The sequence below is a fragment of the Leopardus geoffroyi genome, chromosome D1 (assembly GCF_018350155.1).
Source record: "Leopardus geoffroyi isolate Oge1 chromosome D1, O.geoffroyi_Oge1_pat1.0, whole genome shotgun sequence".
Lineage (NCBI taxonomy): Eukaryota > Metazoa > Chordata > Mammalia > Carnivora > Felidae > Leopardus > Leopardus geoffroyi.
In genome coordinates, this window is record NC_059329.1 from 114,540,913 (window position 1) to 114,562,329 (window position 21,417).

Sequence of the window (21,417 nt, forward strand, 5' to 3'; positions counted from 1 at the left end):
GCGGCGGCCCAGCCGGCTCCGCGCCCCCCGCCCGGACGCCGGAGCCCGAGCCGCGCCGGAGCCGCACCGGCCGCGCCCGCCGAGCCCGGGGGGTGGGATGCGCGCCGCGAGCGCGCGTGCCCGTCCGCAGTGCGCGCGCCCCGGCCCGAGCGAGCGCTCCCCGCGGCGGCGGCGGCGACGGCGGCGACGGCGACGCGGCCCGCGCGCTCCCCCGGCCCCTGCCCCGGCTGCGCGGGCCCCCGCCGGGCCCATGGGCGGCGCGGCCGAGCGGGCGCGCTGAGCGGGCGCGGGTCCCCGTGCGCCCCGGACACGAGCGACGGCGAGGTGAGCGGGGGCGCCGAGCGCGGACGCGCGGGGCGCGGGCAGGGGGCCCGGGGTGGGGGTGGGGGGCGCTGCGTCTGGAGCGCTGGGGCGGCAGCACCCGGCGGGCGCCCGGGAGGAGGAGGCGGCCCGGAGGTGAGCGGCCAGGCTCGCGGGGACGCCACTGGCCCGCCCGGGAAGCCCTTCCCCCGCCTCCCCCAGCCCCCGGTGGACCCTGGCCCGGTCCACACTGGCCCACCCCTCCCTCCTCCGGCTTCGCCGCCTTTCTCCTCGAAATTCCTTCTCATTTGGGGGGTAGGGGGGAGCACGCAATAAGGACCCAGGACCTGGGCCATTTGTGATCCAGCGTGGATCTGTACGGACGTCTGCGAGAACCCCAGACTCCCTACCCCCCACCCCGCCATGGAGGCCCCAAATTGGAGAAGGTCGTCCCTGCCCCCGCGGGCTGGCGATGCAGGCCTTGACCAAAGGAGCCGAGGGTCCTGGCCTGTGGAGAGGCTCTGGAAAGGGCCCATTCCGTGTTCGGCGGGGAGGGGCTGCAGATCCGTGTCCCCTCTCGGCCAGGCCGCCACGGGTACCCCCCACCCCAGGGTGCTCAGCTGGCCTCCGCAGAATAAAGACCATCCGCCCGCCTGCTGCAGAGGCAGCAGCGGGTGCTGGGGGAGGGGCTGGCACTGCCAGGCTGAGTGCAACCAGCCTCCCTCAGCCTATCTGCCCACCTTGGTGGGGAGGGGTACCTAACAGTCTGGCCCGGAGCAGAGGGGGCGATGATGGGCCGACGATGCGCCCAGCCCCCACCAGGTCACCCCTACTGGGAGAATTTGCCTCCTGAGTTCCTGCTGCAAGCTCGTACTAGCTTCTGCCCTGGGCGGGGGGGAAGGGGGGGGTCCTGGGTGCTGCAGTGATTGGGGGTTGGGGGGGGGGTCGCGGATCCCGCAGGGTGGAGGAGGGAGGTGGCCAGATCTAATGCAGTGTCCACAGGGGTGCCGCTTGGGGTGGAGGCGGGGGTGCTGCAGGCCGGAGGAGCCGCTTCATGCCCTGGGGGTCTGAGCGGAGGTCTGAGGGTCCATCACTCCCCACCACCTCCCTCAGACCTTCTTGCTTCTAGGGCAACTCAGGGAATGAGTGTAGCATGCAGTGTCCCCACCCTGCTCAGGGAGGACAGATGTCCCATGAATTCACTCCCCAGGAGCTTAATAAGCACCTGCCTAGGTAGGGCAGATCATGTGACCAGGAGCTGGGAGTCAGTCCTGAAGTCTGACTGAATACCTCCCGCTGCAGGCAGCGCGGGCCCCAGGAGAGTTGCTGGGTGGCTTCTAGTCCCCTGCTGCCCTGGGCCCTTGGGAAGGCTCCTGTGCCCCAGAGGCTGCCTCCAGGAACAGTGGGTTCCATGCATACAGATGCAGAGAGATGCTTGAAGTGATCCTCTGCTCCAGGTCCCTACCCGGAATCCTCTCCTCTCCAGCTGAGGCTGACCAGCTGGTCCAGATGTTTCCAGTGGACAGAGAGCCCAAGGGGCCATGAAAGCCAGTGGGTGCAGAAAGGAGAGGAAGCCAAGCCAAACCCATAGCAAGAGGAACGTGGGTCAGACTCTGACCACGAGGACTGCACAGGCTGAGGCCACCTCTGCCTGAACCTGTCCAGGCAGTGACTGGTGGGTGCCCCGGGATGGCCCAGGTGTGTGGCATGGGGCACAGTGACCAGAAGTCCTGCAGATCAGTAGGACTAGAACAAGCCAGGAAGGAACAGAGGAACCTAGATTTGTAGGGTCCCGAACATGCCCCCTCAAGGACCGACGTGCTGGGACCTCCCACCCCAGGCTCTGCCCAGACTCCTATGACCTGGGGGTGCAGGGCCCCCACCCCACCGTCTCCCAGGCACACAGCCTCCCCAGACCAACTTGGCTCTGCTTGGCCTTGCCATTGGCTCCTCCCGGGCAGAGTAAAGGCTAGCCTGGGTCCTGTTGCATTCACCTCGGGGAGAGGGGGTGGGGGTGGGGGGGCAGGTGAGAGCATTTGGGGATCCCTGATGAGAACAGATGGGGGTAAATGAGCTGAGCTGGTGTGAGCCCCCTACCAGTCTCTCTCCTGGCCTCTCAGTTTCTGCCTCCAGAGGTGCCCCTGGTCACAGTAAGCTGGACACATCAGCATTGTGGGTGCCCCCGCTGCCAGCTCTTCCCGAGGGCCTGCCTATGTGTGCCAGGCACCACTTGAGTTGGAGACACCACTCTGAGCGAGAGCCACGGGCCACCCATGGCAGATAGTCCTGACGGTGGTCTCCGGAGGTAGTGAGTTCCCCATCACTAGGTGCTGAGCAGAAGGTACCCTGGCGAAGATGCCTTCTGTTGGGGGTCTTCTGGCCACACGTGTCTCTTGCTCAGGGACAAGAGGGTGCCCCGTGGAGGCCCTGGGAGCCAACAATGTGACAAGATCTTGGAGCTGGCTTCTGGGGTTTCAGGGGATTTGGCACGCAGAGGGCGCACCGGTGACCACGTGCATGTGCACACGCATCTGTGTGTGAGCGATTGCATGAGGGGGTGGAGTGGGTTGTGGGAACGAGGTGAGCATTGTGCGGACAGTGTGCAAGGGGGCACGTCCTGACTCACGCGGCAGTGGACCCGCAGCACAGAAGCCAGGCCGCGCTGTGTACCTGACCTTTCAGAGGAAGGGGGGCTGCCTGCGGCCTCCTAGGCGGTGCCCAGCCAGGTGGGAAGGGGCCTCCTGCCTTTGGACTGAGAATTGCTAAGTGTCCTAAGCAAGGAGCCCTTTGACGGGGGTCTAGGGGGCTGTGCCCCCCTCCCACTCGCACCCAGCCTCTGGAATAGCAGGTGATGGCTGCTGTCTCCCCTCAGTTCCCAAGAGTGGAGCCTGGGCTGTACCTGGGGCGGGTGCTTGAAACTGGGGAGGCCCGAGAGCCTGCAATATCTGTTTTCCCTGTGCCCACCTGGCCCATTCTAGCCCCACTTACCTGCTCAAGACTGTCCTAAGCTTTCTCCACCCCCGACTGGAGTTCTGGGCTCGGATCCATAGCACGACGGGGGGGAGGGTCTGCCCCCAGGAGCTTTAGCCCCGAGGAGGCCCTGAGAGGTCTTGCAGGAGGTGCACTTGGGCCAGACCGTGGCCCCTTGAAGGCTCCCTGGAGGCAGGAGTGAGGTGCTCCGTGGGTGCCCTTGGCAAGAAAGGTTAGGACCCGGTGGAGCCGAGAGGGGAGGGCCTGGAGGAGTGTCACCCCTGGGCTTTGGGACTCGTAGGGACCCGGCCCCCGGTCATCCCAGGCCCCAGCTCCTGGGCACCTGCAGGAAGCAAGGAGCGGGCCCTGCCGATCTGCAGAGCCAGCCTGCTCTGTAGCTGTGCCGCAGGACCAGCGTTGCCTGGCACCTCCGTGGTTGCCATGGCAACGACGGAGGTGCTAACTTGCTAATGGGTCCCCCTCGGCTGCAAATAACAATACTAGAGCGGTTCAGGGGCCGAGCTGGAGGGTTCCCTAGGGGCTGGGGCTGAGACCAGGTACTGGGCCTGGGAGCCCAGCGGCTCCCCCTTCCAGCCCCGGTCCCTGTCCTGCAGCCCAGCTCAGTTCCTCCACACCCTCCTCTCATCCTGAGCCCGCCTCCCTGCCTGTCCTACGGCCCTCAAGCTGTCCTGAAGCTTCTCAAAACACCTCATACAGGAATCGAATTGGGGACCCCTCATCACCCAGGCGGGGACACCCCTCAGACGGGCCCCCCTGGGCAGGTGGGGAACCCCCTTTGCAGACAGGCCCCCGCCAGCGAGTGAAGACCCCCCTCAGCAGGTGGGGCGCCCCTTTTGGCAGGTGGGCCCTTTTGCTGTTGAACTGGTTTCATACGGCCCTCAGGATGACCAGCAGCCCCAGCTGCACCCCTAGGCCCTGCCCCCACAGTGGAGGAGCCCGGGTGCCTGCCTGGGGAGCAGGGTGTCTGTGAGTGGTATCCCAAGGCCCCGCCCGCTGACCGGGGCCATCCCGGGCACTTCCCTCTGGGCCAGCAGACACGGTCTACACCTGCCGTGCTCCTGTTTCTCTGTGAAGTCTCCCACCCACACCAGCCTGGGAGCTCACCTGAGGGGGTGGTCCAGAAATGGCCGCAGCTGCCACTGTTGTCCCCAGGGCCATCATCACTGAAGTATGACAAGTGTCCTCAGGGGGCCCCACTGCAGCAGCACCTACAGCTGCAGGTTGGGGGCGTGCTGAGGGGGTCCCCTCTCTGAGCTCCAGGGTACGTCTGTGCCCCAGCCTCTCCTGGGTCCGAGCTGGGTGGGGCTGTGGTAGAGGGAAGGTCCCGACTGAATGGCAACGGTGGAGGCCTTGGGTTCTATCCAGTGTCCTTGGTGTGACCTTCAACTGGTCCCACCCCTCCCCTGAGCCTCGGTTTCCGCCCTTCAAAGGGAACTCATCATCCTCACACTGTGTGCCTCCTGGCAGGCTGTGAGGCTCGGTGGGCCTAGAGAGAGGCCGGTCCTGGCAGGTGACAGGGCAGATGGGGCCTGGCAGGCAGGACGAGAATGGGAGGCATGTGGCAGAGGCTTAGCACCAAACCCACAAGAGGGGCCTCTGCCCCAAGATCTGGGGTCCTTGTATCCCCACCTACCTCCTCCTCCTCAGGCCGAGGGCCCTTAGAGGCCGTGCCGAGAGTCCCCACACCCCGAGAGTCCCCACATATGGGTCACCTACTTTGACTTTCATCTTCAGGTGCCACCCATCCACCCCACCCTGGGACCTCCCAGCCCCCAGAAGGGTCCCCCTAGACCTCAGGACTTCACTGTGCCCGGAGCACACCCGTGCTGCCACCCCCATCCCATGAGCGTGTGGCGCACTCCTGCTGGGGGACAGACACTGGCCCCACATGGCACACACTCAAGCTCGCTCTGCAGAACTGGGACAGTGGCCGTGGCAGAGGAGCCCCGCCTCCACTCCCAGACCCCTCCAGCACCTGCCCTGGCACCTGCCTCAGGAACCCACGGACTTGTGGAGGCAGCCCCAATGCCACCCCCGTTCCTCGGGGCCAGATTGTCAGCTCATGGAGAGATTGTGCAGCATGGGGCCACAGAGGGAGGGTATGCCGGGCAAGGAGCATGTTCTGGACCCCTGCCTTGCCCAGAGTTCTGGACATTAGGAAGATGTGCAGGCCGGGGAGGGTATGCATCCTAGCAATGGGATGACAGAGCCTGAAGGCAGGATGAAGTGTTCTGGAAGCAGTGAGTGTCCATGATCCCGAGGGCCCAGGGGAGGCGTCCTCAGGCCCGTCCTGGCCAGCCAGCCCAGTCCAAGCCCTGAGATCCTTCCCTCTGTGTTCCCCCATCTGCCTTGCTGTGTCCCACTTAGAAGCTGTCCCCATGACCTGGACAGTGCAGTGCTGGGCAGGACCGCGTACAAACACTCCCAGCCCAGCGGGTCACAGACTCCACCCCACTTACCTAAGATGTTAGGGGGCCTGACTTCCATGGAAGAGCCAGAGGGGATGCTGGTTTATCCCAAGAGAGGAAGGGCCTCTGTGGGCACATGTCAGGCTCAAACCCCCTGGTCCCCCTGGGTCTCCCCGTGGGCCCTCTGAGGCTGGCCCTGCCCAGGGAGCTGGCCAGGCACCCACCCTGGGGGCCTGCAGCACTGCTGACCCTTTGCCTCTCCCTGCAGGTCTGGCACCATGCCCGGTCCCTCCGAACTCTAAGCCACAGCCCCGGCCACCGGAGCAGCCTCTGTTCCCTTCAGGGCCCACCCCCTCCCCACTGCCCACTGCCCCACCATGGCTGGGGACCGGCTCCCTCGGAAGGTGATGGATGCCAAGAAGCTAGCCAGCCTCCTGCGGGGCGGGCCTGGGGGGCCACTGGTCATCGACAGCCGCTCTTTCGTGGAATACAACAGCTGGCACGTGCTCAGCTCCGTCAATATCTGCTGCTCCAAACTGGTGAAGCGACGGCTGCAGCAGGGCAAGGTGACCATCGCAGAGCTCATCCAGCCAGCCGTGCGCGGCCAGGTACCTGACACCCTCCCTGCTGCGTCCACCCAGTCCCTGGGGCTGGCGCCACCCCCCCCCCCCCCCCGCCGCTGCTCCCAGGGCCACCCAGTCCCTGGGGCTGACTGCCTTCCCACCCAGGCCCCCGTCACTTCCGGAGGCCAGGACAGAACTCGCCAGCCAGGTACACAGGAGCTCTCAGCTAACCCCAACTGGGCTACTAGGGCCAGAATGTACTAAGCCATTCCAAGCCTCGGGCCTTGTAGGCGGCTCCCACCCCTCCTCCCTGAGCTTCCTCTTAGGGGGCACAAATGCCTCTCCCCAGGGAGGCCTTCTGCAGATACCGTCTCCCCAGATACAATTCATCATCCCTTCCAGAGCCTGCTGCCCTATCTGGGTCCTCACTCAGCCCTCCACCCCTGGCAGAGGTCTCCCCTCATAAGACAGGGCCATGTCCCTGGGGCCCAGTCCAGGGCTCACAGAGGGGCACTGAACAGATGAGCTAGGTGTGACCTTGCACAGGGGCATGGGGCGGGCCGGGGGGGGGGGGGCGGGCACAGGGAGGCCGTGGACCAGGATGGCAGCTGGGGAGGCATGTATTGATGGCCATGAGAAGTCAGAGGAAGACAGGAGGGGTGGCCAAGAGGCTCACACTGAGAGGTCCTGTACCCAGCCCCCCAGTTCTTTCCGTCTAGAGTTTTGAATGACCCAGAATTCTCTCTAGGCCCTCCCCTGAGAACATCCCAGGTCACCTGCGGTGGACAGTCCTGGCACCGTCAGCCAGGAGCATCGAGTCCAGCCCTGGAAGGGACCCCTAGCCCAGTGACCGGGGAAGGCAGAGGCGCCTCCAGTGTGGAGAGTGGCATGCCCAGCAGCCTGGAGCTGCGGGAGGGGTCTTGGTCACAGGCCCCGCCTCAGCAGAGCTGGATGTGAGAGGACCCAGGTGGCACAGCCGCTCGTGGGGAGTCCCCCCACCCACCCCCCAAGGCCAGAACAAGCTCCCTGCAGCCTCAGTGAGGGGAATCCGGTGATTAATCACCCCCAGCGAGGACTCCCTGCCAGAGCGCAATCCCATTGGCTGCTGGTGACATCATCCAGCCTAGGGTTGGCGGCTCAGCTGGCTTAAGGGCTGAGTGTGCTTGGGGGGCAGGGCATTAGCCACTCTGAGCAGAAGCTGCTGAGCATCTGGTCCCCAGGCAGGGCATTTGGGGTGGGGGGAGGGCACGGAACCCCAACTTCGAGCTGCTGCCTCCTGAATCCAAGGTGGCTCTTGTGGCAGTCCTTTTCCCATCACTGGCTGGGGAAGAGGGGAAGGGCCCAGGCCCAAAGGCATCCCACCTGCAAAAGCCCCAAAACGTGCCTCCCGGGGACCCTGGGGACAGTTTTCCCCTTGCCTCGGTCGCCCTGAGGGTGTCCGTGCACCCCTGTCCCTGTGGGCACCTGTGTGTACCCCCTGAAGACCCTGTTACATTCACCTGCATCTCTTCTATGTGGACGTGGCCCCCAGCGGACACCCATAAGTGCTCCCTTAGCTCAGATGCCCGTGCGTGAGGACACGGCATTAGGACAAGTGTCCCCCGTTTCTGCCTGCTCCGAGGGCCTGCCTGTGTGGCTGTGGGCGTTTCTACCTGTCCAGGTGTGAGCTGCGCAGTGGGCGGGCTCTGAGCCGCCCTTCCCTCGAGGCAGCAAGGTGGCCGAAGCCCCTCCCTGCCAGTGCCTGACAAGCCGCAGTGGGTGGCAGCCGGGGATGGGGGCTTCCGGCAGGTGCCCAGCAGTGCCCTGACCTCTGCCCTCATGGCTCCCAGGTGGAGGCCACAGAGCCGCAGGACGTGGTAGTCTATGACCAGAGCACACGGGACGCCAGCGTGCTGGCTGCAGACAGCTTCCTCTCCATCCTGCTCAGCAAGCTGGACGGCTGCTTCGACAGCGTGGCCATCCTCACAGGTGAGCTCCGGACAGACCCAAGGGAGGGGACTGGGGGGCACCACTATAAGCTTGGCTGTGCTGGGTGGAGGCGTCTGGGGAGGCAGGGCTCTGGATCCGTCTCTGCTCTTTTTTCTAAGCCCAGAGACCAGCGACTACAGGGGCAGTGCTGGGAGGGGCGCCTTCTCAGTAACCCCGGAGTTCTCTGAGGCTCCGTTGTCCCCTCCCCTGGACCCCCACGCTTCAGAACCCCCTCGCACATGGGCCTCCCGCCACCACTAGCAGGTGAAGAGATAGACGAGAGGAAAGCCCTAAATGCCGGCGGTAGCAGGTGCGGAGGGAAGGGATCTCTGACCCTCCACCTGCCTGGGAAGGGAGACACGGGCCCCATCCTCTGCAAACCCCAATCTGAGCACCCCTGGTCACAGGCAGGGAGTGCCTGTGAAGGCCACGGCCAACACGGACGCCTACTTGACGATGACTCCGCCTGGGGGCCAACAGGGGGCCCTATAGGGCTTCCTGTTCCTCAAAAGCAGCCCAGCCAGCCTGGAGGCCCACACGTAGGTGTGCCCGACGTGCGCGCACACACACACGTTCCGAAGTGGTTCTTGATGATGCCTTCCCCCTGTGGGCAGGGGCTGAGGCGCTTCCTGTAGAACCCACCTCCCAGAGGTGGCCCAGGTCCCAGGGCTGGGTTGACCTGGTCTGTCCCAGGGATGCACACCCTCCCTGCCCGGGTCTGGGGCGTTTGTGGGTGCTCCCGCCCCCGACCTCTGCCTGCCAGGGGCTGTGGCAGGTGGACGGAGGACGTAGAGGGCTGAAGAGGGTGTTGTCCCCACCTCACACAGCCAATAGGATGTACATTCAGCCAGCCTGTCTGCCCTGAGTGGCCCTCACATGCAGGCACCCCATGGGGTGGTCCCAGGGCACCGGGCTGGCCCTCTGGCACGGGCCCAGTGGCAGCATGGACCTTCAACGTAACCTGAAGGCTAGAGCCAGGCCGCTCAGGGCAGACCTTTTGGAGGAAGTACCATATTCTGAAGGGTGTTCAGGTGGGTCAGCATCGTGTGCAGGTGTGCACGCTGCCTTCTACACATGTCTGGGTCTACACGGTCAGAGGGTGTCTACATCGGTGCCTGCCCCTGGGAGGCTGGTGATCCGTATTTGCTCGTGTGTGTGTGTGTGCATCCCACCTTGGTGATCCCAAACTTGTGTGGGTGGGCTGTGGGACTTGTGTGCATGTGTGTGAGCTCTGGGAACCACAAGCCACAGAGTTGCAAACTCTGATTCAACCACTGTCCCCTGGGTTCACTGTGGGGGCTGAGCGGGTAGGAAGAAGATAGAGAGGACAGAGAGGCTCTGGGCTCTCGGCTTTTTAATGGGTAGCCTGGGCGGACGGGAGCTCTCCCAGGGCCCAGCTGGGAACCCCAGTGTGCACGTGTGTGTGTGTGTGTGCGCGCGCGCATGTGCCCGCATTCACGCACACACGTCAGTGTGCAGGCACACGCTCTCCAGCCAGGAGCGGGAGCCACCAGGCCCTTTTCTGGGAGTCAGAGAAACTGGTCTTAGAGCAGCACCCTCCCTTACCCCCAGGCTGCCCAGGAAAGCCCAGAACCTCTAATGGTAGGTCTCCTCTGGAGGCTGGGGCCCCTCACCCAGCATGCAGTGGGGCAGGCCTAGGCTGGAATGTGCCAGGAGCACTCACTTGGGACCTGGTTGTGCCCCGCTTGGCTCGCTAAGCTCTTGGGGCTGCCGCCCCTTGCAAGGTTAGAGTATTTGCACCCATTTCACTGAGGGCCAAGCCAGGTAGAAGTTATGACCCACCATGGTATGAGAAGGGCTCAAAGTGGCACCGAATCAGGACCCAGACTTGGGGACAGCCTTCTCACCTTGCCCACAGTCTGAGGCCAGAGCAGCCCCGGAGCCAGTGAGAAAGGGAAGGCGGGAAGGCGAGGCTCAGTGGGAAGGAGGGATGCGGCCAGGCCAGAAAGGGGAAGTGACTTTCCAGGATCTCCAAGATCACAGGGGGAGAGGGGGTCTCAGCAGAGGCCAGAAAAGGAGGACCCCACCCCTCCGTGGGTGGGGCTGAGGAGCGCTGAGAGGTTGGAGCGGCTGGAGGGCAGGGAGATCCCTCTCCGGGACAGCGGAGGCTCATGGAAGCAGGAGTGGGGCGGTGGGGCAGGCGCCCTGGGGTCCGGAACCGGCTGCTGTGACCGCTGCCCTCCCCGCCCCCTCCCCCCAGCAGCTCGGCGGTGACGTCCGGCGGGGCGGGGACGGGAAAGGGAGCCTGGCCCTTTAAGCGGCGGGCGGCCCTCGCCCCGGTGCGCGTTGCTGCGGAATGCGGGCTGGTGATGTCGCGGCGCCGGGTCGGTGCGCCCCCGCGGCCCGACTCCGCACGCGCAGCCCTCGGACCCTGGCCGGAGACCGCGGCGGGAGCGGCCCCTGCGCAGAGGGTGCGCAGAGAGAGGATGGGTGGGTGGAGACCCTGCCCCGGGGCGCGGGGACCGCGGGGGGCGCGCGGGGGTTGCGGGGGGGGGGGGGGGGGCACCGCCCGCATCTGGGCAGGAGAGCCCGAGCATTGGGAGTGCGGGCGGGGGCAAGGGCCGAGTGCCCGCGGAGTCGGTGGAGTTGGTGCGTACTAGGCATGAGCTTTTGTGCGAATCCCAGATTCCATTGTGAGGCGCAGCCAGCTGGGAAGCCGTGAGGCAGAGGGAGGCGGGTATCCCTCCCGAAGGAAGGTGCCCTTGGGGACGCCTAGGGGATGGGGGCGCCTCCCGGCTGCCAAGAGTGCCAGCACCTGCAGAGGGTCCAGGCCCGCTGCCACGAATTCAACCCAGGACGGCCCCAGAGCTGGGGCGGGGGGGTGGGGGGGGCAGCTGAAATCACTGGAGGGGCCCGGTCTCCAGCTCTGCTGCACCTGACATCTATAGGGGGCTTGTAGGGGTCACTACCAGAGGCTTGGCTCTGGTTTGGTGGCGGGGGTGGGGGGTGGTGGGTGAGTCCTGTGGGGCTTTACTTGAGGAATTGCAGTCAAGTCTGGTAAGTCTGCACCTGTCCAGAGATCCCCCTTTGTGCAGGACGTTCCTGGTGGAATGCAGCCCCCCTCCCCTCAGCTTAGGCCATGTCACCCAGAGAGTGGAGGGCAAGGGAGGCTAGAGATGGTACAGATGAGCCTTTAGAGAGATGCTGCAGACCTTGCCCTCCTGGGGTGGGGGGCACCGTCATCCAGCAGGAACATCCAGGGGCCCCTGGCTCTGAAGGGTGAACAGGAGCCCTCCCCCAGAACCCCGGGCCAGCTTTCACCTGTGAGCTGTGTTGTCATTGGTGCTGACGGTCACCCACTTCTCCCTGTCCGGCCAGCAGGCTTGCGGGGACGGGACAGCTCCTCCAAGGCTCGTGCCTGCACTCCCCCCAGCCTGGGGGCCCCCCATCACTATGCCCCCCCCCCAGTCCATCCTTCGCTGGGGTCACAGGGAGCACACATGGCAGGCACTCTGGTTGGAGGTTTGTACAAACTGGCCACTGATCTGGGCTACGGGTGAAGGCCAAGGGCACCAGGCATCTCTGTCCTGGGAAATCAGCCAGGGCTCCCTCACCAGCTGTTGCTGCAGACCCGGAAAGAGCACGGGGGTCTCTTGGCCTGCGAACTCCGCTCACTCCGCGGCCTCCTCCAGAGCAGAGGTAGAGCGCGGTCCAGTTGAATTCTGAAATGGACCGTCCACGGAGAGCAGAGAACGTCCACGGGGCTTGTGTCCCCGTAAGCGTGGTTAGCCCCAGGGTGCAGTCTCACGCCGTCCCGCCGAGTGCTGGCGATCACACCGGGTGTGGGCAGGTGTGTTCTCAGTGTTTCTTCGCCGTCTGAGCTTCACAGCTACGCCATGTGGCAGGCAGGGTGCGGAAGCAGGCCAGAGGCGGAGTGAGCTCTGCCCGCGGTCACTCACGGACTCAGAGACATACTCGGGAGGCCCCCTCAGGTCTTTCAGGCCAGCGGAGGGGCTCGTTCCACTGACCTGTGGCCTGGGGCTCGGATGTGCAGGGGAGGCGGCAGGGCACATGCCAGCCACGTGCAGAACGTGGGCCCGCTTGCGTGCCCTGCTTGCGCACAGCCCCTGGGCTTCCCAGCTCTCAGCCCAGCCTCTGGTGCTGCCTTCTGGGCAGAACGGAGCCCTAACTAGAGCACAGATGCCCCACGGGCTGTGCCGATTCCAGTAGGTGATGTCATGCCCAGGGGGAGGAGGGCCCCTCAGAAGCCCTTGCCTCCTGGTCCTGGCACCCAAGCTTGGTCTGGGGCTCCCGGCCAACTAGAGCCAGGGAGGGATTGCATCAGCCCAGGGGGAGAGGCAGGAAGGCCGGGGCTGGCCCCAGGCCATGGGTACGAAGGAACCACACCCTCAGCAGGAGCCTCCCATGGCATCTGAACGCACCCCTGCCTGGGTCCTGCACGTGCTAGACTGGCTCACCACCCAGACCCCACATTTACGGGCATCACAGCGGCGTCCTCAGTGCGGCCAGCTGCTAATTAGCCTGAGGAGGAATGTGGGCGTAGGGTCGGGCTGTATATGTGTGGAGCACACACCTCGACCTGGTGAGAGCAGCCCTCCAGCACCCAGCACGGAGGCCGGGTGCTCAGGCCAGAGGCCCACCCAGGGGCCTCCCTCTGGGCGGGGGAGTCCAGGCTGGGGGAGGCTGAGAGGTCGTGGTGCTCCGGTGCCCCAGCCAGCCGACCGCCTGACCCACGTCTCCTCCGCTCCTCCTCCTGCAGGGGGCTTTGCCACCTTCTCCTCCTGCTTCCCCGGCCTCTGTGAGGGCAAGCCTGCTGCCCTGCTGCCCATGAGCCTCTCCCAGCCCTGCCTGCCGGTGCCCAGTGTGGGCCTGACCCGCATCCTGCCTCACCTCTACCTGGGCTCTCAGAAAGATGTCCTGAACAAGGTGTGTGCACAGCTGGGGCTTTGGCCGTTGGCCGGGGGACGAGGCAGGAGCTCAGAAGCAGCTCCGGGGGGCTGGTCTGGGGGAGGAAGGGAGCCGACAGGCCACGCGGGGATGGATGCCCAGGTGCGGGAGAAGCACGGGTTGGGGGCGCGAAGACCCAAGGGGGCTGTGGCAGGACCACAGCAGAGACGGGTGGAGAAGCAGCTCCCAGCCCCTCAGGCGGCGGAGCCCACATGCCAAACTGCTGATGTCACTGGGCCCCCGGCCAGCACTGAAAGAGTCCCGTGTTTTAAAACTGTGACGAGGGAAGAGGGTAAAGCCACCGCCCAGGCAACCTACCTCAGGCCGTGGGCGGGGCTTGCAGAGGCTCCCCTCTCGGGGACGTGCCAGGACCCGGAAGTCCGGTCCAGCGGCACCCCCGTGGTCTGACCTGCCCTCCTGTCCCTCCAGGATCTGATGACCCAGAACGGAATAAGCTATGTCCTCAACGCCAGCAACTCCTGCCCCAAGCCGGACTTCATCTGTGAGAGCCGCTTCATGCGCATTCCCATCAATGACAACTACTGCGAAAAGCTGCTGCCCTGGCTGGACAAGTGCATCGAGTTCATCGGTGAGGGGCGGCCGCTCCGCTGCCTGTGCTCGTTGGGTGGGGCGGGGGAGCAGGGGGCGGGGCCATCGAGTGCACCGTGAGGGGCGGGCGCACTCCTGCCTGTGCTTGTAGGGGGGGCGGGGGGCGGGGCGGGGGGCGGGGCCACCGGGTGCCCCGTGAGGGGCGGGCACTCCGCCACCTGCGCTAGTGGAGGGGGGGCAGGGGGCGGGGCCATCGAGCGCACCGTGAGGGGCGGGCGCACTCCTGCCTGTGCTCGTGGTGGGGGGGGGGCCAGGGGGGTAGGAGTCTCCAAGAGGAGGGAGGAGCGGGCGCTCTCCTGCCTATTCTCGTGGTGGGGGCGGGGCGGGCAGGCAGTGGGGGCAGGAGTCCCGCAGAGAACAGCATGCAGGAGGCGGGAAGGAAGAGCTGCGGTCACCGGTCACCGGCCTGAGGTGGGGCTGGGGCTGTCGGCGGCGGGGGGGGGGGGGGGGTAGGGCCGGTGAGGCCCCCCCCCACCTGGGTTGGGGACCCCAGGCCTGACCCCGCCCTCACGGCTCCGCCTCCAGATAGAGCTAAGCTGTCCAGCTGCCAAGTAATCGTCCACTGTCTGGCCGGCATCTCCCGCTCTGCCACCATCGCCATCGCTTACATCATGAAGACCATGGGCATGTCCTCCGATGACGCCTACAGGTAGCCCAGTCTTTCTTCCCTCCCGTCTCCCGCCGCCAGCAACGGAAAGGCCCTGGCCCGGAGGGAGGGACAGGCCCGAGCTGGGTGGGGGGGGGGGGGGCGGGCGTGGGGCTCCAGCACTCTTGGGCGGGCGCCTCGGCCGCGCCGCGCGCCCCAGCGTGGGGGAGGGGGAGCGGAGGGAGACAGGGAGGCCGTCCGGGTTGGCAGGGAGCCCCGAGCCAACACAGCCGCCCTCCTTCCCGTAGGTTCGTGAAGGACCGGCGCCCGTCCATTTCGCCCAACTTCAACTTCCTGGGCCAGCTGCTGGAGTATGAGCGCAGCCTGAAGCTGCTGGCCGCCCTGCAGGGTGACGGGGCGTCCCACCCAGGGACCCCCGAGCCCCTCCCGGGCCCTGCGGCCCCACTGCCGCCGCTACCACCACCTACCTCAGAGAGCGCTGCCACCGGGAGCGCGGCGGCCAGCACAGTCAGGGAGGGCGCGCCCGGCGCGGGCGGGGAGCTCCCCGCGCCTTCCTCCAACCCCGCCACCAGCGCGCTGCAACAGGGCCTTCGTGGCCTGCACCTGTCCTCCGACCGCCTCCAGGACACCAACCGCCTGAAGCGCTCCTTCTCGCTGGACATCAAGTCGGCGTATGCCCCGAGCCGGCGGCCCGACGACCCCGGGCCCCCCGACCCTGGGGAGGCCCCCAAGCTCTGCAAGCTGGACAGCCCGTCGGGCGGCGCGCTGGGCCTGCCCTCGCCGGGCCCCGACAGCCCGGACGCGGCGCCGGAGTCGCGCCCGCGCCTCCGCCGGCGGCCGCGGCCTCCAGCCGGCTCCCCAGCGCGCTCCCCCGCACACGGCCTCGGCCTGAACTTCGGCGATGCCTCCCGCCAGACTCCGCGGCTCGGCCTCTCGGCCCTGTCGGCACCCGGGCTGCCCGGCCCCGGCCAGCCGGTGGGCCCCGGGAGCTGGGCGCCGCCGCTCGACTCTCCGGGCACGCCGTCGCCCGACGGGCCCTGGTGCTTCAGCCCGGAGGGGGCGCAGGGCGCCGGCGGCGCGCGGTTCGCACCGTTTGGCCGGGCGGGCGCGCAGGGCGCGGGGGGCGGCGACCTGCGGCGGCGAGAGGCGGCGCGGGCCGAGGTCCGGGACGCGCGGACCGGCTGGCCTGAGGAGCCGGCCCCGGAGACGCAATTCAAGCGCCGAAGCTGCCAGATGGAGTTCGAGGAGGGCATGGTGGAGGGGCGCGCGCGCGGCGAGGAGCTGGCCGCCCTGGGCAAGCAGGCCAGCTTCTCGGGCAGCGTGGAGGTCATCGAGGTGTCCTGACGGCGGCCGGGGACCCGGCGCCCGGCGCTCCGCTGCCCTCCGCCCCCTGGTCTGGGCCGCCAGCAGCCGGGCCCACTATAAATATATATTATATATAATGCAAAGAAAGGTAAATGGTTTTACTGCGATTTTTATCGAGAAGTAAATATTTCGATTTTTTTATTTATTTAAGCTGTTCATTCTGGCAATGATTTGGCAACAGTGCGGGCGGTCCTCGGAGCTCTATTTTTACTGTCTGGTATTTAAACTGAAACACCCGTTTCTAAGCAATATGAGGCCACCTTCAGTCCCGAGCTGGGGTGCCAGGCCTGGGGTCCCCTCCCTGCCCCCTCCCTCCCCCAGGAAACACTGCTGACCGTTGCAAAGAGGCTGCCGAGCTTTTGTGCACTTTTTACATAAGAAAAAGGGGGAAAAAGGAGAAAAAAAACTTTGCCACAAACTGAGCCTCAGAACCTCCCTGTCCCTCCCCGCCCCCTCCTCTCCACTGCTTCTCTTCTGCTCCTGTCTCAGGCTCTGCACCAAAGCCTAGGTGGGGGAAGTGTGCCAGGAGCTGGGGTGTGGCGGAGGAGGCTCTGCCGGCTGGAGGCTCCCCCTCACCTGCCCTCCTATTGCCCCCCCTCCCCCGCCCCGTTGCCTGGGTGGTGTTACAGGCATTGGGCCTGCAGAGGCTAGGGTGTTCAGAGGGGCTGGGGTTAGAACAGGGTAGGGGCGCAGTGAAGGGGGCTCTTGAGTGTCAGATGCTGTGGGTCCCCAGGGCAGGGATGGAGGTAGAGCGCCCCCCCCCCCCTTGCCTGAGCCCAGGTCCAGTTTCATGGGTTCAGCAAGGCTGTTGGGTAGACGCTGCTCCCCTCTCCTCCACTTTGCAGGTGCCCCCAGCGCCACCTGCCAGGTGGGGGAAACAGCTGGAGTACAGGAGCTTGGCCCCTGGGGCAATCAGGCGGGAGGAGCTGGGCTAGCCAGTGCTGGCTCCATTGGTCAGAGGGCAGATGGATTTAGAGTCTTGTTCTGGGCTCTTCCTGCGCCCAGCCCCAGGCCCCAGGTCAGACTTGGAATTCAGGTATGTTCCTGCAGGTGGGGCGGTGGGGGGGGGGGGGGGGGGTTGTTCTCCATGAGGAGCTGGCTGCCGTGCAGCGGGAGGAGGCAGTTAAGCACCAGTCAGACCCTTGCGCTTCTGGGGGCGGGGGTCCTCAGCTTTGATAAGGACCCCTGACTCAGGCAGGTGCAAGAGGTGGCCCCCAGTCCTGCCCGTGCCCCTTGGGGTCCTTGGAGAAGAGCAGCTCCTCTACTCCCCTTTCCTGGGGAGCACTCACCTCTGTAGCCTCCCTGGGGTTTTCCAGGTGGTGTGCCGGGGGCTTTTTGGCCCGAGTGGGCCGGCCTGGTGGGCAAGGCAGGGAAAAAACTCCAGCCACCCCCTGCCCCACACCCTCTCAGGTCACAGGGACCCACGGCTTTTGGAGGCAGGAGTAGATGACCCCCAATCTTCAGATGTCCTAGAGTCTAGGGGCGGGGGCTGGTCACCTTGGGAAGAGGCCAGGGGCTTGGTAGGAGGGGTGGCTGGGGGGGACGGAGTCCTCAGGCAGCGGCCTCTGTGGCTGTTTCTTCTGTTTGTTCTTCTGTTGACCTGCAGCTCTGTGCACCTGCCATCCCCCCTTTAAGCAAAAGTCCTTTCCGGTTCCCTCCGTCCCCACCCCATTCCCCAAGAAAATAAGCTATCATTGTTGTGTTTGCAATCTATGGATTAGAGGTTTAAGTATTTATTATTATTGGTTTATTATTATTATTATTGATTATGTAAATTTGCCTTCTGTCTGTCTATCGCGTTGGGTTTCTGAGGTGACCCTGGGTGTGGAGGATGCACTGGTCCCCGCCTCCGCGCCCCCACCCCCGTGCTGTCCAGGAGACAGTGGTCTGGGGCCACTGGTTGGGCCCCAAAACTCTGGAGGCAGGTCCCGCAGTCCCGGTCCTTTCCTCCCTCTGCCCTTTCTCAGGGCGGCCAGCATCTCTTGTGACTTCTGTCCTGAGGTGTGGGGGGCTCTTGCCCTTGAGGCACGGGTCACCCCAAAGCAAGCAGCTGCACTGGGGGGGAGGTCTTGTCTCGGCCACCCCCCCTCCTGTCCTGGGGGGACCGGGCCCTGGCACAAGCCCCTCCCTGGCCACTTCCACGCACTGCCCAAGGCGGGGCGGGGGCCGGGCCCCAGCCCTCTCCCAAGTCTCTCGGCCCTCCTCCCCTCCCCCATACCTCCCCGCCCCCCCCCCCACTCCCCCGGCCCTGGCATTGGGGGTTGCCCCACATTGGATCCGCCCCCTCCTAATATTTGCTGGAAAGTCCAGCGGAGGAGAGGTGGCAGGTCCCCCGCATGGCTCCTGGTCTCTCTGGACTGGGCGGCCCGCCCCTGCCTCAGAGCCCGTCCCCCAGCGCGGCCACACTCTGCTCCCCGACCTGTCCCCTTCTTTTGTATTTGGAAACGACGTGTTGTAATAAATCCTGAGATGGATGTTTTCTCCATGCCTCTGGTTGCCTCTTTCTTCACGCTGGTGGAGGGTGGAGTAGAGACGGGGCAGCGGCCCCTGGAGGCGTCCGACACCACGGTGCTGGGGACGGGCCCACAAAACCCACTTCCCGGGGCTCACGGTCCTGACCCAGAGGGCAGCTTGGGCCCAGTGGGGGAGCCGTGCCGGAGGAGCGCCCCCTTGTTTGCGGTCACATCCCAGGGAAAATCTAAACACCTCAGAACTACGTCCAGTAAAAACTCAGCTTTGCCCCTCAACCCCTCCCCATCCCACTCCCCAGGCATAACCCCTGGAGTAGCTCACCGCTTCCCTGCAGCCCTCGTGTGCATGCCAGCGGGCGCACCATGGACACACCACACGATGGCTTTCCTTCCCAACAGAAATGGGGGTCTAGCTCTAGAGCGTGATGCAGCTAGCTTTTTAATTATTATTCAAATAATTTGTTGAAGGAATACACACGTGTGCTACGAGGACCAAAGGCCCCCAGGGGTATCTGGTGGAAGGCACCGGTGCGACTCACCCGCGTTTGTCCCCAACCACTGGGTTCCCACCAGGGCGGCCGGGCTGCTGCGGCTTACGTGTGTCTGCACTGACTGCAGCGGGAGGAGTGCCGGCTGTGGGCTCCGTCAGCCGCTGCAGCCCGGGTTGAGGTTACTCCACCATGAGTGGTCACAGCCACAGCTCCGACCGTTCAGGCAGGGCTCTCCTGGGACAGATTTTTAGACAGGACTCCTCTGGGTCACTCCCACGCTCGCTTGGCCGTTATTATAACAGCAGCCCCTGGGTACTGAGCTCACTCTGCCAAGCATCGCTCCAGGTTATTTCCTGGGAACGTATCTCCCCATGTCCAGGTGAGCGGTCGGACCGATCGGTGACCTCACAGGGCATCGGACCCTTCTCGCAGGCCTGGCCTGCTTATTCCTAGGGACGCTTCCCAATTTCCAAGCAGCAGAGAGCCCAAGCCAGGGACACAGGCCCGACGTGTGTGCGTGCAGGATGCGTGTGTTTCGGGAGCCGGGAGAGAAGAGGAAGCAGGAGGTGGGGGGGTGCTGAGCCGGCCCCTCTCTGGGGGCTGCCAGAGGAGGCAGGGTCCTTGAGTCCGGCATCCTAGGAGCCCTCAAGAGGCTGAAAGCTAGAAGCCTTGGGCTGCCGCTAAAGCAAGGCTATTTTTAGCTCAAGAACATCTATTTATAAGTCTGGCAGCCCCTTGGAGTCAATAAAACCAGGACTGGAAGAAAGCTGTCTCAAGCACCGCGTGGTCTCTCCCACTCTCCCTAAGGCAGGATAGCACCTACAGGTACAGGAGGCAGGGTGATGGGGCCTCTCCCAGGCTGGCCGGCTGGGGCACAGAAGGCCAGAGGACACTGGGGGGGGGGGGTGCGTAAGAATTCAAGAGGGGTGGGGGACGCCTTTTGCCAAGTTGACCAGGCAAGGGGAGGTCAACTTGCCCAAGAGCTGAGCCAAGCAGGTAGTGAGGCCAGACCGGAACCCCGGTGGGCTGGCCTCCACCTGCTCTTGGCCACACGGCCCCGTGCCCATCACAAGGGGTCTTCTGTAAACACTGGGCGTCCTGCCGGCTTCTGCCTCTTGCTCCCCTGCCTCCCTAGGTCAAGAGCTTCAGGCTCCTGATGGGTCTTGGGTGGGTGAGTAGACTGGTCAGTAAAGGGTTGCTTTGTGTGGGTCTGGGCCCGTGGGTTGTGGTGCTTTTGGCCGGGGGTAGCCGGGGCCCTCACCTGGCCCGCACTACTTGGTGGCCCCCACACACCTTTCCCCCACGGGGCCAGGGTTGTGGCCACACCGGCCCTGCCAGTCCCTACGATGACCACAGGACACACCTCAGCAGCAGCCATAGGGGCACTTGGAGGAACGCTTACCGCTCACAGGTCCTGGAGGGTGCATGCACACCTGGGGCCACACAGCAAGGTCACGGGGAGAGAGGGAGGCAGCGTCTCTAACTTTTTGGGGTTGAGGGTGGCGGCTGGGGTTTCTGGAGTGGTCAGTTATCGAGGTCACCCAGGGCTTTCTAGAGGGAACTTCACGGGTGGGGCGGCCTGGCTCTGGCTCTTTATTGAGCTGTGTAGCTGGCAATGTGCTTATGTGATATGGGTGTCTCTGAAGTGAATGCCTCGGCAGTGAAAGGCTTAATGCCAGGCACTTAGATTAACAATGAGAAAAGCTACTCATCGGGCACTTATGCTACAGGGGTGGGTGGGTGGGTGGGTGGGTTAAATGGTTGGGCAGATGGGTGAATAGGGGTATAGGGGTGGATGGATAGATGAGTGTGTAGACGTACGGATGGACGGGTAAAAGGGAAGACGGATGGGTGGACGGGTGGACAGCAGGTTGATGGATGGGTAAACGGGAGGCAGCAAGAAGGAGGGAAAGAAGGTAGGTGAGTAGTAACATGACATGGCACACTTCTGCCGGTCTACCTGATATTAGAGCTGGGTGCTAACTCCATTCTACCGCCAGATTATATGCAGGCTTCTAGTCCTTGCTTATAGACGATGGACAGTAAGTGTCCAATGTAAAACCCACAGCTCAGAGCCGGAGACTACTGTATAGACCCGGTTCAACCCTCCCCGAGGCCCAAGGAGGTGTTAGAAGAGAGACAACCGGCCCAAAGTGGAGTCACCTGTGCTAAGCTCCCAACCAGCAAACAAGACTTAACATCTAACCCAACTTCACTTTCAGCCCCTCCCAGGAGTGAACTCAGTCTGGAATTTCCTGGTCAGCACCAGTGAGGTCATCTGCCGGCTCAGACCCCTCCCTTCCTGAAACAATCCACTCGTTCATCCTCCTTGTCCCCTCCAGCCCTTCTGCCCAGAAAAACCTTCCATTCTATACAACTCCTCAGAGCTTCTTTCTACCTGCTAGGTGGGGTGTTGCCCAATTCATGAATCTTTGTATAAAGCTGATTCCACCTTCAAATTTATCTAGTCGAATTTTGTGTTTTAGCAAAGGGAACTGACATTCCGACGTCCCCAGAGTTGGGACAGAGTTGGGGTAGGCTGTTTCCTGATCTCTGGGTGCCACTCATCCCAGCTAGCAGTCCCTGGAGGTGTCCTGAATGGGGCCAGCCTCAGCGGCCCCTCAGGCCCCTTCCAGCTCAGACCCTGCTTCTGAGGCTCAGACCTGAGGGGCTTAGAGGAAGGGAAGCTTGAAGCCACTGGTTCTCAGGAAGGTG

At 64.6% G+C, this 21,417-nt stretch overlaps 1 protein-coding gene across 2 annotated transcripts; it reads left to right on the forward strand.

Moving 5' to 3' along the window:
* The first annotated feature begins 105 nt into the window (after positions 1-105).
* On the forward strand, positions 106-18,225 carry DUSP8 (dual specificity phosphatase 8). 2 transcript variants are annotated; one of them, XM_045486354.1, is made up of 7 exons: positions 106-324; positions 5,968-6,307; positions 8,092-8,230; positions 12,972-13,138; positions 13,589-13,748; positions 14,294-14,417; positions 14,663-18,225. In XM_045486354.1, the coding sequence occupies exons 2-7, from the start codon at positions 6,077-6,079 to the stop codon at positions 15,717-15,719; spliced, it is 1,878 nt and encodes a 625-aa protein (XP_045342310.1). In that variant the 5' UTR covers positions 106-324; positions 5,968-6,076; the 3' UTR covers positions 15,720-18,225. The 2 variants fall into 2 exon arrangements, with proteins under 2 accessions (XP_045342310.1, XP_045342311.1); XM_045486355.1 differs by lacking the exons at positions 106-324; positions 5,968-6,307; positions 8,092-8,230 and adding an exon at positions 9,700-10,662.
* The last annotated feature ends 3,192 nt before the right edge of the window (positions 18,226-21,417 follow it).

Coding starts and splice junctions, on each gene's coding strand:
- DUSP8 (XM_045486354.1), top strand. CDS start 6,077: ATGGCTGGGGACCGGCTCCCTCGGAAGGTGATGGATGCCAAGAAGCTA. Junction 6,308..8,091: donor AGCCAGCCGTGCGCGGCCAG/GTACCTGACACC, acceptor CATGGCTCCCAG/GTGGAGGCCACAGAGCCGCA. Junction 14,418..14,662: donor TCCTCCGATGACGCCTACAG/GTAGCCCAGTCT, acceptor TCCTTCCCGTAG/GTTCGTGAAGGACCGGCGCC.